Source organism: Pseudopodoces humilis, chromosome 2 (assembly GCF_049639895.1).
Source record: "Pseudopodoces humilis isolate 2021_Gansu_Grassland_sample_001 chromosome 2, ASM4963989v1, whole genome shotgun sequence".
Lineage (NCBI taxonomy): Eukaryota > Metazoa > Chordata > Aves > Passeriformes > Paridae > Pseudopodoces > Pseudopodoces humilis.
In genome coordinates, this window is record NC_142201.1 from 48,044,077 (window position 1) to 48,061,217 (window position 17,141).

General features: G+C 38.7%; 1 protein-coding gene across 2 annotated transcripts in view; it reads right to left on the reverse strand.

Annotated features, from left to right (window-relative positions):
- Positions 1-9,215: 9,215 nt before the first annotated feature.
- The window catches only part of SLAIN1 (SLAIN family member 1), a 50,801-nt gene continuing 42,875 nt past the window's right edge, over positions 9,216-17,141 (reverse strand). For both annotated transcript variants that reach the window (XM_088051497.1, XM_088051496.1), the window contains 3 exons: positions 16,403-16,567; positions 14,198-14,489; positions 9,216-10,197 (listed from right to left, as the gene is read on the reverse strand). In XM_088051497.1, the coding sequence (XP_087907623.1) occupies positions 10,122-10,197; positions 14,198-14,489; positions 16,403-16,567 (533 nt within the window). In that variant the 3' untranslated portion in view covers positions 9,216-10,121. The remainder of the gene's footprint in view (positions 10,198-14,197; positions 14,490-16,402; positions 16,568-17,141) is intronic.

Here is a 17,141-nt window from a genome sequence, read left to right on the forward strand (position 1 = left end):
TTGCTCTATAAAAGTACACATGGTTTGTTTTGTTTAGTATTATATTACTTTTTTTCCCTTGCTTTTCAGACTTTTAAACTCTTCAAGGCAGGAACCTGTTCTTGACTTGATCCAGTTTTACCTCCTGATCAACGCCATGTGCACAGCAGCTGAACTGGTCCAATTCTGCACTTACTGCCCTGAATATCAGAAAACAGAATGGAATTTTTGTTGAGATACCGTAACACACAAAATACCAAAGTGTCTGGGTTGTGATGGAAAGGCCAGTGCATGCATAACTAATACTATCAGAACATCACGTGTTGTAGCCCAGATGCAATGCTCTGGTTCACTTTTACATTTGTGAGCCACCTCAGTATAATGTAATATAGTAACAAATACAGATGAACCACAATTGTCTTCATTTTCTACCATCCTCTCTCCTTCTTCTCCTCGGTCTTTACAGCTGGATTAGCAGCTGACACCTGTAAGAGTGGACACAAGAGAACACTAATATTTCCTCCATTTTGTGCTACCTGAATTCAGTCATACCTGTATCATCCTGCCTCTCCAACATTCCAGGAAAATCCACTGTCCTTCAGGATAAGAATCAGTATGTGTGAGATTAAGGATGAGTAGCCTTATAAGTGCTTTTGATGTCTCTGGAGATTTTTTAAGCCAGTTCTCTGTTTACAGCTCAAAGGAAACAGCATAGGGACAATTAAGTGGCTCCCTGTTGTGGCTTTTTGACTGTTGTTGCATATGACAGATCAGTACCTCCTATGGAAGTCTCCTTGACTTCAAACAAGGGCTGTTTCCTTCAATTACCTTTATTTCTGATTCTCTTTCTCCCCTTTCCTTTCACCTGTATTTGTCCTATTTTTTGCATGACATGGAAATACGAAACTTCATCAGCATACAGAACAAAATCTGCAACTTTACAAGCTGTGCATAATTATCTCCTTATGGATTCTTAAACTTGCTACCCAGACTGTGTTCATTGACTAAATGCACTGATAACACAAAATAATCTGATTTCCACAGCATATATCTGTACTACAATTTATTTTCAAATTTGAGCTATGAAGTTGTTATTCCGCTGCTTTTCTTTATTGCTACCTGTGTTCAATAGAATCAAAAATTATTTGCTTCAGTGTAGTTCCCATAAAACATAAACAGTGACTGAGAGTACATGGTAAGTTTGCTAAAACAAGAACTGTGTAAGGAGAAACTCAATTATGAACACAAAAATGATCACCCTTAAAGAAAATGTGTAGTGAAGACAATCCAGGTTTTCTGATTTTCAGTTTACTGTCCTGATAGCTCCTGTTTTGGAATCGGTTCTGCAATTCACTTGCAGCTGGAAGAGCTTTATTCATATGACAAGGTGCACAGATCTTAGGCAATGCCCTCACTTAGATTGCCAGCTGCTTTGGACAAGACTTTTTGGCTTAATTCCATGAAGTCCAAGCTGCTTGCAGCCCACAGACACTACCAGAGCACTAACATTTAATCCCATTACTCAAGTGTGAGCATGTCTGGCAGGTTTTCTGGTACTACTGAGGTTTCAAGAAAATGCATTCATATCTACTGCTTTGTGATTCTATCCGCAGGCTAACACATGCCATGAGACAGTTTTTCCCATATCTTTTTTCTACCCAGAGGAAAGGGGAAAAAAATAACCCAAACTATTTCACAACAAACTTAACCACTCTGTGGAATTAAGGAAAAAGTTTCAAAACAGAGGGCAAAGCCGCCGTTTACTGCTTCACAAAGGATTAAAGGAATATACAGGAGATGTACTTCATAAGTTCTCTTCAAGGAGATGGCCTGCTTTTATGTAAACTGCCTTTCATCTTATCATATATTGTTCACACTGAGGATATAAAGTAGACAGGATATTGAATACGGCTATGAAATGATGCAGAAGGAAATAAGTCTCTTTTCAGCAGCTGATGTTCCAAAACACTGCTGAAACACTCCAAGATTTCCACATCTATCTTTCTTGGAAACATGCTTGTGCTTAAGTAAACCCCCACCTGCACCTGTGATTTATATTTTGAAGCAGGACATGGATTTCTTGAGCAAACTGTTAGTTTAATCTATATGGAGACAGTAAGTCTCCTCTTGGGAATGATGCTAAGGCTTTCCATGATGGAGTCCTCTATTATGTTAATATCCTTTAAGGGTAGTTTTCGCTCTGCTACATTATAAGTTAACATGGATTTTTTATGAATACCTGATAGTTTTCAATCAATATTGGCATTTATACTCAATTCCCTATAAAGAGATTGTGTGCCAGAAAAAAATGATCATCCCAACTGCCTGGAATAGCTTGCCAAATAAATAGCACACTTCTTCCTGTTTCCTTTGGAAAACAGATCACTGACAACGCAAAACAATCTAACCCACTACTTTTTAACAGAATGTTCTGTGCAGTGAGTTTGGAATCCCGCAGAAGTACAAAATATCCATGCCTAGACTGAATTTTATTCCAAGACATTTTTACTCAATGCCATTGTCACATGTCATTGCATAAACTGCTGAGTAAACTTTAAGATATTGACTGAAAATACAGTAATGAAATTTCATTTTAAATGGGACCTCATAAGACAATAACAGGAAGATTTTTTCCCAGTGTCTAATTTCAGAGTTGCTACAAGTCTTACCACTTGAACTAGATGCAGTTGGGGCTGCAAATACTCAGTGCTTCTGATAAGCATGCCCATTTTGTCAGACTGTGCATAATTACATTTGGCTCCTCATCAAAGAGAATCGCTCAGCTCACACACAGCTGGTAACAAAGCCACAGATTTGTTATCAGCTATCAGCTACCAGGCTGATAGTACTGAACATGGTAAGGCAGATGCATGGTCTCCCCCCAGTCCAACCCACCCGTGCACGGGACGAGCCAAAATAAGAAGATGCCTCCAGAAGCAAGATAAGCTCTGCTAACACACAGCCTCTGGATCAGACTGCACTTATCATCGAGATGAGAGCGTAATTAAAAGAGCTGAGCCCAGCTGCACCAACCCAAGTAGCTGCATCTGTAAATTAAGTGGGATAGGATCCATTTTATATTATCAGTGCTGTTTCTCATTGATTGAAAAGATCAGGTGCTAAAAGTGTTCCTTTTCATAAGGCAGAAGTAGGTTGTTTAATGTGAATTCAGATCCAGTGAAGAGCAAGCCATTGATACAGCTACACATTTTAGTCTGATGCTTTTTTCCTTCTTTCATATATAGAAAAATCCTTTCCATTGAATATGTATACCTACTCAGAGCTGCATAATTTACTGCAGTCAGTGACTGCCTAGATAAACATGGATCAAATCAAAACACATTTTTATGATTTTCTTTGGCTTAAAAAAAGCCAGTTCTTTTAAATATTTTTTTTCTTCTGAATTCCTGAACTTTCATTTCAATTACTTACATTTTAAAGGAACTGAGTAGGATATTAGCAATATTTTTAAAGAAACTGTATTATACCCTGCTGCTAGCACTGGAATATCTCAGTTTTGCAAACAATATAAGTCTCCTAAAGAGGTTTATTAAACACATCGCTGAAATTGAATTCAACACATTTATACTGGCTGAATGAATTTTATAAGAAAGGAAAAAGCACGCACCAAGAGTTCCAAAAATGAAGTTAGTGTAACCTCCTGCAGGAAGGCTTGAAAAGCAAAAGAAACATTATCAGTACCTTTTCTGTTTTCTATTACTGCAAGAAAATGGTTTCAAAAATTTCAGTTTAGGTGTACTGTAGTTGACATCCTCATCATGTTATTTGCTGTTTCTATTACTGAAAACGTCAGTCTTGGATACAGATAATACACCTTGTTTAGTAACATCTGCGTGCAGACTGCAAAGTATTAAGGGTTGGCTGGATTGCTAGAACTCAGTTTGGGAATTTGGCCACAGGCTCATTCCTTCTATATGTCTGGACACAAAGACAAAGGAATATTTTATTTTTCTAGGGGAACAACAGAAATGTCAGGGGCAAGAAGTGAACAGAAACAAAGAAGAAATATTATTTCAATTTTTTTTTAACACAGAAGAAACATTATTTTAATTCCTCCAACTAAAAAAGGAAATAGTCAAAATAGAAAAATACAGCAACAAATGCATGAGCACAGGGGAAGAACTCTAAAGAGCAGAAAGATCATGTCTGAAAAGGCAAAACATTGTATTTCACTATGCTCACGGAACAAAAATAACATATTTGAGTATCACTGTCTAGTTGGACTCTGCCCCAGAAACAAGACTCTTTTAAGCACTCAATCTTTGCAAGAAAGGAATGTCTCCTCTCTGGTACCTTCACATAAGGCAGTAGGCAGCCAAGACCGCATCTGCGTGCCAGGTGTGCAGAGGGCACCTGTGCTCCCGGGAAACAAGAAGACTACTGCAGAGCAATGGATCTGTCTGGCTGATCCACTCTGCATGGCCACGTCTACTCCACACTTAGGAGCCACAAGGCTTTTTTTCTGCCCAGCCACAAGAACAGTTCAGTCTCTTTCAGTTGTTCAATCCCTCTTCAAAGAGGGCTGAATTGAGTATACAAGAAGAGAATACCTAACAGGGCTGCCTTCATTTTGTGTATTTCTCACTTTTTTTTTTTCCAAGTACAAGTCACTTAATAGTCTGTGAACATTATCTACTGACTAACTGTAGCTTCATACAATTTTGACATCTGCATCTGGGAAAAGTGCACCCCTTTTGACTGTGTTAGATGAACTGAACTTCACTTTTGAAGTATTTCTCTGCAAAAAATTTGAAGTAAAACCATTCATTGTCCAAACTTCTTACCATGGCTGAGACAGCCAAATCTATATATCTGTCCATTGCTCACATGAACCAGTGAAAAACAAGACTAGCAGCTGCTTTTATATGTATCTATGCCTGCATTTATTCCATAACCTGTTCAAAGTAATGCATGAATAAGAAACGCATTTACTCGCTTAAAGAATTAAGCAAGAATCATGCAATCATAGAATCATTAAGGTTGGAAAAGTCCTCCAAGATGACTGAATCCAATTTTTGGCCAAATGAGAGAAAGTAAAATGTATCCTGAGCTGCATCCAGAGCAGCGTGGGCAGCAGGGCCAGGGAGGGGATTCTGCCCCTCTGCTCTGCTCTGCTGAGACCCCACCTGCAGGGCTGCACCAGCTCTGGGGTGCCAGCACAGGAAGGACATGGACCTGCTGGAGTGAGTCCACAGGAGAGACACCAGCATGATTAGTGGGATGGAGTACCTCTCCCATGAGGAAAGGCAGAGAAAATTAGCATTGTTCATATTGCAGAAGACAAGGCTTGGGGGTAACCTAATTGTGGCTTTCCAGTACCTGAAGGGAGCCTCCAAGAAAGCTGGAGACTGTTCACTAGAGCACAGGACAAGGGGGGATGGCTACAAACTGAAAGAGGGTAGGTTTAGGTTAGATGTTAGGAAGAAATTCTCTACTCTGAGGGTGGTGAGGAAGGGCAACACTTGCCCAGAGATGTTGTGGATGCCCCATCCCTGGAAATGCTCAAGGCCAGATTGGACAGGGCTCGGAGATAGCTGGCCTAGTGGAAGGTGTCCCTGACTGGTGGAGGCTGTTGGAACTAGATTATCTTTAAGCTCCCTTCCAACAGAAACCATTCCACTATTATGCCAAAATCAACATTTGGGCACCAAAGGATTCTTGATTGTTTGATTATGGGTAAGGGATTCATAATGCTTAAGTCACGTAAAAAAATTATGGTTTGCATGAAATGGCTCATTTAAAAGAGGAATGAGGTTTCAAGAATAAGCTTACCTAATCACTCCCTCCCATGAGATACTTTTATATGAACGTATTGTTGAACTGCACATGTAGAAACATCATCTCTTGGGCCTCTTTAGGTCAAAATAATCCCCTCAATTCCCCTTGCAACAACCAGGTAGCCTGGTTACATCCAAGTGCAGAAGTAGGACCCCTACTCAAGACATCAATTCAGATTAAGTGTAAGCGCTTACCTTGGCAGGTAGAGCTGATAGTCTCACTGATGGAGACAGAAGATACATTGAGGACTTGCTCCACACGCTGGAGAGTGAGGAGCAGAATAACAGGGTGGGAATCTACAGGTGGATGGCCAAGAACTGCAACAGCTACACAAGCCAGAAGAGCCACAAAAGCATGTGTAATCACTGAGAGAGATTACAAGAAAGGTTTGAATCTGGGGAGTGCAAGAGGTAGAAATATTGATGAGGGGGAAAGATGGCTGAGCAGTTAGGCTGGTCAAATAGGAAAAAGAAAATTAAATCACACTAAGCAGAACATACCCTTTTCACCTCAACAGTGACAGGGAATGTCACCCAGGATTAGTCACTTCCTTTTTTAATCAGAATTTCTGAATTAGTAAATGATGCCTGAAGATTAAACACCACAAATATGCTTTCAAGAGTGATTGTGCTACTACCCCAAATCTTTTTAATTATGAAACCTCACCCATTATCAGTAGATATTTAAATAGTGTTTTCTGTATGAAAATAACGATTTTTAGTATGCTTATTAGTATACAGGCATTGTAATGGTGGGTCTGAAATCCTACTGGGCTTCACACCTTAAAAACACAAAGGAAAAAGACAGCAGTCTGTGTCTCTAACAATTTGCAGTTTAGGTATAAAATAATCAATAAGCAATAAGCAATAATCACCAGTCAAATTTAAATTGATGGGCTTAAAAGCAGAAGATGACAACACTGGTAATTTAACTGTTGTCCTGATTTGAGCGGTACCATGGCAAAGAAAAAAAATCTTTTAAGAAGGACTTGACAGTGAATTAAAAAATGGAGATGCTGAGTGATCCTCTACAGTGAGGGAGAGACAACACAGAAGGAGCTAGCAGGTGCTCTTGCAGCACACACAATGCAGTCTGGCATCATGGTCTTTGACATGGGAATTCAATTAAACACTCAATGAGAAACTAATAGTGGGGATGGGATAGTGTCCAAGACATTGTAGAAGAGTACAAGTAGATCACAACAATTCTTTTCAACAGAGAGGGGAACATCAGCAATACACATGAAGTGGTCAAAGCAGCAACACTGTCAAAGCAGAAAGAGAGAAAAACTATCTTAGCAGTTTTACTTTGGACAGATTATACATACTGAAGCCACTACAAGGTTGAAGATTACTTCAGGTGAGGAGGTAATGGATGAAGTTCATTTGTAGGGATGAAAAAAACAAATATGTATCTTCAATGCAGGACTTAGACTTAACCAGAATATTAACTTGTGGAAAAATCAAAGACAGTGCCCCAAATTATGGGGCTCAAAGACTGGAAACATAGAGATTTTATCCCCAGCGACTAGAGAGGGGAAAAGACCTTTGAGTAAAAGGTCATGACTCACTCAGTAGCTCAAGAGGTGAGCTCAAGATTACAGTTTGGACTGAAGGAGATGTATCATTTTTGGGATGCAGCAACAAGGAGGCAGGGTAGGATTTGCATTCATGGACCAAAAGAACCAAAAAGAAGAGATTCCTCAAAAGCTCCCTTACACTTAAAAATTAATTTTTCCTTGCAAAAAGTAAGTTTGAGTCTTTATTTTTAAAGATAACTGTTTTCCATTGCCCTGGAGGAGATTCTGCCTCTTACAAAACTGAGCCTGACAGAAGTGACTTTGTGCTGCATATCCACCCAGCTTGCTCCCACTGAGACTTGTGAAGTCTGTGACACTGTGCAGTAGTACCCAGGTTCACTGATGTAAATTTGAGGAGAGACAGACAGCTCCAGCAGCTCCAGGCAAACAGCAGCAGTACCACAGCCCATGGCTGAAATGAGTGTGATCCTGTTGGTTCTTCAATCCAGCTGCTCACACCTTGGGTTTCCTCCTACAGCTTGACGGCATCCCATGTGACAGATACTTGACAAAAATGTTTAGAACAGAAAAGCTGTAAGGTTACCAAATCCTGACATGAATCATTACAAGGGAACAGGGTAATTAAAAAGGGAAACACTGGATCTTCTCAAAAAGCTCATAATATCCAGAGCCTGGAAAACAGACGAACTACCAAAAAGAAAGTATTTTCTAAGTATATACTGCCCTCCTGTGTACAACTCGGTATTAAATCCAACAGATGCAGCCTATTTCAAAAATAGAAAATAATGTGGTGCTGTGGTGTCCCAGATAACGTAGGAACAATGGTAAAATCCTGGCACTAGGGAACAAATTGAAGGCACAATTCAGACCAGGGCTGTCATCAATGAGAAACTAATTACTGCCATGGGCCTTCATCCATCTTTTATGAAGATGATCATGCTGGATCCCTAGGACCAGAAGCCATGAGAGCTGCAGAATTTCTCACAGGCAAAAGGCAAAGCACCCCCAAGCTGCCTCTGAACCCTACCACAATCACAGATTGTCCACAAATGACTGACTGCTTTAAATAAAAGTAATTTCTTCCAGTTAAAGCTTCTAACAAACCATGTGAGTTTGGCACATTCCTGCTTAAATACTTACCTTTGCAGAGATTATGTCTTTTTTTTATTATTCTTGATACCTTTTTCAACAGTTCTGTTCTTTCGGAAAAGAAAAAAAAAAAAAAGGATTTTAACTGTATTAAAGTAACTTCAGTGTGAAAAATTAACTGCTTATTTCTGTTAAACTGCTATGCAGAGATCCTACTGCACTAGTATACATCACTTCTCAGTGCAGTTTCAGTCACCATTAAATACCTCTCCTCTGCTTTTTATTTTAGCTTGCCCTTTTCAGAAAAGCAGGTCCTTAAGCAACTGCAGAGCAGAACTGAGAGCAAATTCATAGCCACAGTGAAAGGTACACAATCTCTGTTTCCCATTGCAAGATGTATTTGCACTTTCACGCTCTTAACATTAAACTGAAATGGCGTCTTAATTAAATTGAAAAAGTCTCTTAAGATCATAGTAAGATTGATTTAAAAATTAATACATATTTGTCTTCTAGGCATACCATGGCTTCCTAACACAATTTAAAAAAATAATTTTTCAGGTAACTCAGTTACTATTTGAAAAAAATCCAGCATAATCTTTATAAAAGCTAAGTAAAAACTTCAGGAGCTTAGCAGATATGAGTAGCTGAATTTTCACAATGTTTACATGGCACACTGAAGAAGAGCATTATTGCTGAAATAGATTCTTTATTTCCTGAAACATTCCAAAACAGCAGTATACACAGTTGTAATCAAATATTAAATCATATGCCATCGTAAGAAAGCATTGATTAGTGCAATTGGATTTTGTAAAAGATCTATCAAAAGATTTATTCACATTAAAACTCGTTTTCCATAAGCAACTGTTAATAAAACATTACAATTTTATTCTTTGTAATAAAGTACTGAAAATCAACAGTAGTTTTAGAGATCACTGTACCTTTGTAAGTGCAATGTGACTTATGCTGCCATTTTAAATACAAAACACTATGACAATAAATTAACAATTCAACAAATGGTGGTAGACCAACAAAACCATGCTGACCCAGCTGGATAGCAATTTCCAGTGAATGCTACCTTTTTTCTTTTGTGCTTCTGCAACATAAATATACTGCTTTGTATTGCCAATGGTCAGATTTTTAAGATATGTTCCTAGCGCTAAAAAAGTACATTACCCCAAAAATATTATTTATGGCACAGAAAAAGTTAAATTATCTCTCTGTAGTTCAAGGTCCAGGCAAGTTTAAACGAACTTAAGTATACAAAATAAAATATACTGAAAGCACTAGAAAAAAATTCAAGCACATACATAAGTACCCCAAAATTGAAAATAAAATGCGTGATGACTTTACACTGAATAAATTATCTCAGAACTTCAGTACGGCAAAGCTGCCCAAAAGCAAAATCTCCTAGTTTGTGCCAAGGAAATATTCTTGTATTTTGCACACATATAATACTTTCTTCAGCTCCAAATGCCAACACTGCCATTGTTAGTCTGCTAACAATGCAGCTGTTCAGGTAACTGATTAAGTGCAATATTTAGTATTTGATAAGATGTTCATTTTTTAAAAATGACATGGCATTGTAGATAGTTACAGATTAAGATCCTGGGGAAAATAATACTGTATGACCCTCCTTTTCCAAATCACTGTTACCCAGCCAGCTGGGTAATGAAATCCACATTATGTGTTTTCCACTGTTGAGGGGCATCCTTCATCAATAGCAGCCGTCTCTCCAGTTCCCATCCCGTATCGTGCTCAGCGACGACAGTGGCTTTGGAGGCTGAAGAAAACTGTATTAACCAAATGACAGGGGAAAAAAAAGAAAGAAAATGAGGTCATATTTCCTGTGAAAGATCAAGGTAAAAGACGTCATTTACTTCTGCAGTGACAATGGCTTTGGGGCTTGCTTAGAGACATCCCTCTGGTGTATTTCTGGCTACATATTAGTGCACATATAAAGATCTATGGTGAAATTAAGGCCATTTCCAATGAGAAGAGCATGAAAGATTTGTAAAAAGGAATTGAGTGAATAATTGTAATCATGAATGAGATGCCTCTAAATAACAAAATTTGGTTTTTCAGAGCTAAAGACAGTAAAAACACATTTTTGTCACTATGGGCAGCAGAGCTCTAATGGGACACTTTCCAAAAAGCTATTGTGCCTAGCATACTCATGAAAAACCAGCAGTTTATACAAATACTGTGCAAGCAGCGAAGAATTTTATCAGCTGACCGAGTTCTCCTCCAGACCCTCTTTTATTGAGGACACGTGACGGTGTGTTTCCAGAGCCACAAATTCCAGCACTGCAACTCCTGACAGGAACTCACCATCCCCTGGGTTCCCACCCTCACACCTGGGCTGCATCTCTCACTCATCAATGAAGACATCTAAAACACTTCCTGACCATCTTCCAAACCCTCCAGGTTATTAGTGAGGCAACTATTTCAAGTAAAACAAAAAAAAGAAAAAACAACCTGACAATCTGACTTGACCTAACTGCCAACTCACTGGTAACACAGTAGGCTCTGTATCTAATTTGCCACAACTGTAATTCTGTCACACCCCAATTTGCTGAAAAAAACGTGTTTCAATTTTGTGAAACTTTCATATAAAAGCAGACCTCAAGCCTTGTTTTCAAACTACTCTGCTTTTGTTATAAGATATTAATGCCTCCTCTTCTTTCCAAATGCTGCTTGCTGTAAAAAGGCAGTTGGTATCTTGTAGAGCAGGCAGTTGGTAAGCCAGTCATCAGAGCAGCTTCAGCTCTCTGCTACAACTGCTTTTTTAGTAGCAAAAACACTGCACTTAAGTAAAAACAGTTGGCAGAAGTCAGATTCAGCCAAGCTGCTTTTGTGTAGCTCCATTTCAGTGTAGCACCATTTATCTTTGATATAAATCCAGTTACTTGACACTAAGAACATAATCTGCCTTTGCTGTTTTCTGCAACTGCTGCTTTCATTTCCAGAGAAAAAGGAAGAAAGTATGTTTAATAATCTTCAAAAAAAAAAAACCAACAAACAGAGAGGGGGAAAAAAAAAGAAAAAAAGAATAATTAGCTAACTTGAAAATAATTGCAGGAATACTGCTGTGTATCCAGAGGTGTATCTCTGCTACAGGGCACTGACAGAAGAACATGCCAGCAATGAAAACCAGTTCAAACAAGCACAAGCTGTCAGTATGACATCACGCTGTTTGAGACAAGAATTGTGGAGGGGCCGTAATGCATTTCTACTTTTCCATCACCAGCTGGATAGTAGCAACTGGCAGCAGGAATAAGCAAGCTCTGGCTCCACAGGTATGCTTACATTCTTGCCACACTTGTGCCTGGTGTCTAGCATGATCCAGACCCTGAGTTGCTCTGGCTTTAGCTGGAACCTGTCTCATCACCATGGCCTTGTCTGGAGACTGGGAGTGTTGGCTGACCCTGATCACCACAAACACTGCTCTAGGCTGGACACTGCAGGGCAGCCCACCTGTCCCACTCAGCCCCCTGCTCACCCTGCCCTAAGGGCAGCTGCCCCCACTGCCCTTCACACTGCATAAAGCTAAAACACAGAGAACCGAAAGGTGGGGTCTGCAAGAAGCCCTGAGATTGGAGTTGGAAAGGGCTGAGGGTTGTGTGGATCCTTTTTGCTCAACAGGAATAAAAAAGAAAAAGGTGCTGACTTCTAAGGCTAAGAAGAGATGGATTACACCATCACAATTTCTTTAAACTGCTTGAATCTCTAATAGTAAGGAGAAAATCAGTTAATATTTAGCTAAGTTATTTATCTCAGCTATTACAATTTTATATTACAAATTATTTTATATTACAAATTATTACTCCCTCATCCAGTGTTTTATTCTATGCAGCAAATACTAAAGTTCCCTAATGCAACCCAAATATAATGTGTCTAAGAACCCACTGTAAGTATCTGAAATACCAGCAACTTGGCTACTTAACAGTCTGGCCAAAGGTAGGAAGACAGATTTGAATGTGCATTTCTCCCTGAACATCTCATTTATTTAAAAAAACAAAAGACCTTTTTTATTTCTAATCAAGTCATGACTAGCAACACTATTTAAGTTTGAAAGAAGCTAGACTCTTAAACTGATAATCAGAAATACCATTCATTAGAAAATACCACAGTTAAAAAAACTGACAACTGAATTCCTTCCAGGAAAACTCTGCATGAACTGAAACCGCTTGTATTTTTCCAAATGAATCAATAAAATTGAACGAGGGTGTTAAAGAACTGCAGGTTGAGCTCCAGTCTACCTATGCATTTTGAGTCCTATGAACTCTGCATTCCCACAGTGCAAAGACCATCCATCTTCAACAGTCACTGCTTCGGCTCTATGGCAACACGGGATGCAACTAAGGCACATTTGAAGGAATGGAGACAGGAGCCCAGACTTCCTGGACTATAAATAGCTTTGTTACTGATTTGAATCAGCTTCTAATAAAAACAGCATTGAGAGTACAGTGTCTCACTCTCCCACTGAAGCCTCTTAATTTTGTTTTTCTTTAATATTGTCTGTTGTATGAGATGTTACAAAATAGCAAGGGACTGGTCTTCATGACCCAGAAAGGCTTCCTCACATGTTGCTATGAAAGATTTAAGAGCTCTCCAGAAGAACATGCAGCAGAGGGAAGTAAAAAGAAAAAAGGAAAGAAAACCCTCAACTATAAAGAAGTCTAACTGAAAGAGTTTCCAGCTGAGAGCAAAGAAGGTTATAATAGAAATCTCATGGTACAGTCTTCATCAAAGAAGGAACCTGACGGCTCTTTATCAAAGTTTCACCACAGTTGGTCAAAATCTGTTGTCAGTCACATCAGTGTAATCCCCAAGTAACTCAACCAAAGAGAGAATGTGAACAATTGAACTTATTCTGGATCTAGCCAGTATGTAGTGAAAAGCACAAAAATGATGAGAGCTAAACAGTGACAGTTCATCCAACAGAAAATGAGGTGGCCACACAGCAGGCCCTCACAAGAGGAGGGATGTGTGCAATGAGAAGAAATACTTGAAGGAGTTAAGACAAGTTGAGAGAAGTTTTTCCTTGAAAAGACTTAATTCCTATTAATTACAGAACATGGAGCTAAGAGTTTAACTCCCAGCTAAGATAAGGTGATTAAAACAAAATCTCTTCCATCAAGCCTATTCTATTGCTTGACCTAAAAATAATTAATTTGAAGATTAATTTCTCTTTCTCTTTTTTTTTTTGCATGCAAAAATTTGCATTTGCTTAACAGTACAGCTTATTGCAACTGTGTGATATTCCAGGACTCCTCGTGTGCCTGTTGTCTCCCAGCTGGAATTGAAAAGATGCTGGTTCAGTCCAAGACTGCACAGTCCAGGGTATTTCCTTCTTCACGCTGCAATGGTACAACTTGCATTTTTACAGACTATTGCCATTTAAAACAACAGGGATGCAGCTCTTTCTATGTGAACACTCAAAGATTGGCTCATGCTGTGACACTGAAATAGCAGTAGGCACAAGTCTGGGAAAAGGTAAGCCACATCAGTTAATGATATGAGGTTTGTGTTTGTTTGGACTTCTTACTGACAGGTGGCAATCCATTCCTATTTACACGTGTTTACACGCTATCCATTATCAGAGTTTCCTAGGGGCTACCAGCATGCATTGTCTATCACTAATTCTGGCAAGCAATCTTCACCAATTCAGTGAGTCGGCACCAGGAGACAGAAGCATATGTTTTATAGATCCACATTCAGGAGGTAAAAACATTCCACAATTTAAGCCTAAGCTATTCACACAGAGACTGAGGCCAGTTTAACTCTCACCTTCGAACTGGCTGTGCAATTTTACTTCTGGGAATGCCACTCCCATTGACGGCCAGCGATGGTCTTGGAAGAGCACTGCGCCCTACAATGCCTTGTCCAGCAGTCTTGTTTGGCATTGGGATCCCAGTGTTGGAATACAGCTGCGAGTTGCTGGACACTGGAATACTGCTACTATTACTACTCCCTTGTACAGTTGGGCTTACATAGGCAGTAGCTTTGAGAGGCTGTCTGACAGACACTGGAAAATGTCCCACACTGTGAACTCGGTGCTGAAGCTGTCCTGGTGATGGAACTGTGAAGAGAAAACAAAGCAACAAGGTCAGTATGCAACAAATAAAACCAGGTAGTAATGCTAATTTCTAAATAGATCTAAAAAAGGATAAACACATTATTATACAATTTACTTGCTGATTACAAACTGCTGAAAAACCTCCTGAATCCAATACTATAACATTGCACTGAATAAAATATCCTGTTCCACCCCCATCCTGAAAATAATCCCAGTCCATATTCATCTTTCTTTCTCCCTTCAAAGAGATTAAATTAGCCATTATAAGCACACTAAATCCACCAACACACTTAGAGCTTTAAACAGGAGAAACTGCTGAAGGTATAAATTAGTCACTGTTAGGTGATTAGGTTTTTCTGAGGTGGCTTGCAACAACCACATCTTGTTCGAGCAACATTGCATTAAAGCATTATGAAGCATCACAGAAATTTAAGCTTTATGCATAAAAACAATAAAGAGGCTATAAAAAATCTTGAATGTAACAGCATATTCCACAGCTGATGTTATGTAAACTATCATTTTATATCAACATTATGAGCTCCAGAAGCTTTATATATAGATTTTTCTACCCAATCCTGCCCTCTGGTGTACATTTGGCAGGCATCACTTTCCTAGTCCACGTACCAAAAGCAAACTGTCAAAAGCCTGAAGCATATAAATTAAGACACTACATTCAGAGCAATCCTTTTTCAAGTCTTTGAAAAAAGAGTATCTTTAAACCATTTAAGGACACAGGAAAAACTGCAGGGGAGTGATTCAATTAAACTATACTGTCAGTATATTGTTATGGAACTCTTATCATAACATAGCTCCTAAAATACCACAGCACAGCCACTTACTATAAAGGCCTTTTAAAAAAATATTTCAGAAAAATGGAATTTTACACACACACACAAGTATGAACACACAAATAAATATGTATTCCTAAAATAATTAACAAAATTAAACGCTCAACACATGACCATGAAAATCCATGTGGGAACCTGAAATACTTCCATTTTCATATTCAAACAGGAAAAAAATACAACAAAATTACCCATCAGTCAAGAATATTTTCTAGAAAAGAAGCAATTTGTTTTGAAGACACTGTAATTTCTGCTCAAAGTTGAAAGAAAACAGGAAAAGTTTTTGCTGACTTCTCCCTCCAAAATCTCACAAGAAATGGAGAGTGCAAGTTAAATCCCTTCTTCTCAAATAATTTGTTTGTTCCTCTTTGTTTCTACCTGTGTCCAGTGAAATCCACTTTTCCCATTTCCACTCAAGAACCTCAACCACCGTGATAAAAAAGATGGGCTTGGATGTTGACCTATCTTGCTCAGATTCTACATTAATAATTCATCTACTACATCAATACTCCCTTCATCCCCCCATCAAGAAGTCACCTAAATTATACCAATTATTTTAATTCCCCCACTCAACAATTATGTTATACTCAAGAATAGAACCCTCTGTTTACTGCATTTCCTCAGAAGAAAGTGGCTCAACTTCAGTAGGAAAGAGGTCATGGATTTTAAGACAGTGTTTATACAGTGCACTATACAACCAGCATTGCATAAATTACCCAGAAAAACAGTTTTCAATTGTAGTATCAAAACTAAAAATGTGATCTCATATGAATTAATTGCATTTTTGGTGTTTCTAAAATATTACTATTTATTGTTACTATCCTTTCAGTTTTAATGCTGGCACAAGATAAATGGGCAAAGGAAAAAAAAAAAGGGAAGAAACTTTCAATAACAACACTGGCAGAACTTGCTTTCCAAAACAGAAATTTTGAAAATCCTGAGGTATATTACAATCTAATGCAAAAGAACAGTTTGCTTTTAATTTTTCTTAGACAAAAGATCAGTGACGAGGACATGAATTCTACCCCTTTATTGATCCCTTGCGCTCAGCTAAAGAACACAGGTACTTACTACACGACTGCATCCTTGAAATCCCATTACTAGCTCCATGCAAATTGGAGTCAAAGCTCTGACTATTCCTCACAGTGACAGGAGAACCAGCAAAGCCAGCAGTACTGCTAATGGTGGGGGTGCTTGGCATTCGAGCGAGGTTAGGCATGCTTCTGCGGAGTTTGTCTGGAGCAAAAGAAGACAACATCCATTAGTCAGGTCAGAATTTCCAACAAACACAAGCAGCCTCGGCATCATTTCCATAGAAAATCAGAATTGTAACAAACCATTTCAAACAATAAACAAAAAGAGAGGTTTTGCTCTACCAGAAGAATATGAATATGTTACTGACAGCTTTCAAATTGAATCATTATGACTACTGTAACAGTATGATTATTCACAAGTTATTTTGAAGATACCAGTAGGCAGTACATTTGCAGAACTGCAAGGATTTAAACAATAAATAATGATGAGTTTCACATAGACGTGTAAAGTAGGTCAGGTGAAACATGCCCTAAATGCGCCTGTTTCTTTGCAGTGAATACAAAAGCAGAACTGCACTGGCAGTGAGACACAGCTATTTACTCTGTGGATGTCTAAAGACAGGTGAGAAATCCATCCCAAGTGACTGAAGTCTTGCTTTCAGGTGCCAGTAAGATGGTAAGTAAGTCCATTCAGAACCTAACCTTGTTAGCATGTTAAGTTTCTGCAGGAAGCCACATGCAAAAACTGCCAAGTCCTGATGTTGTTCAGTTGATTG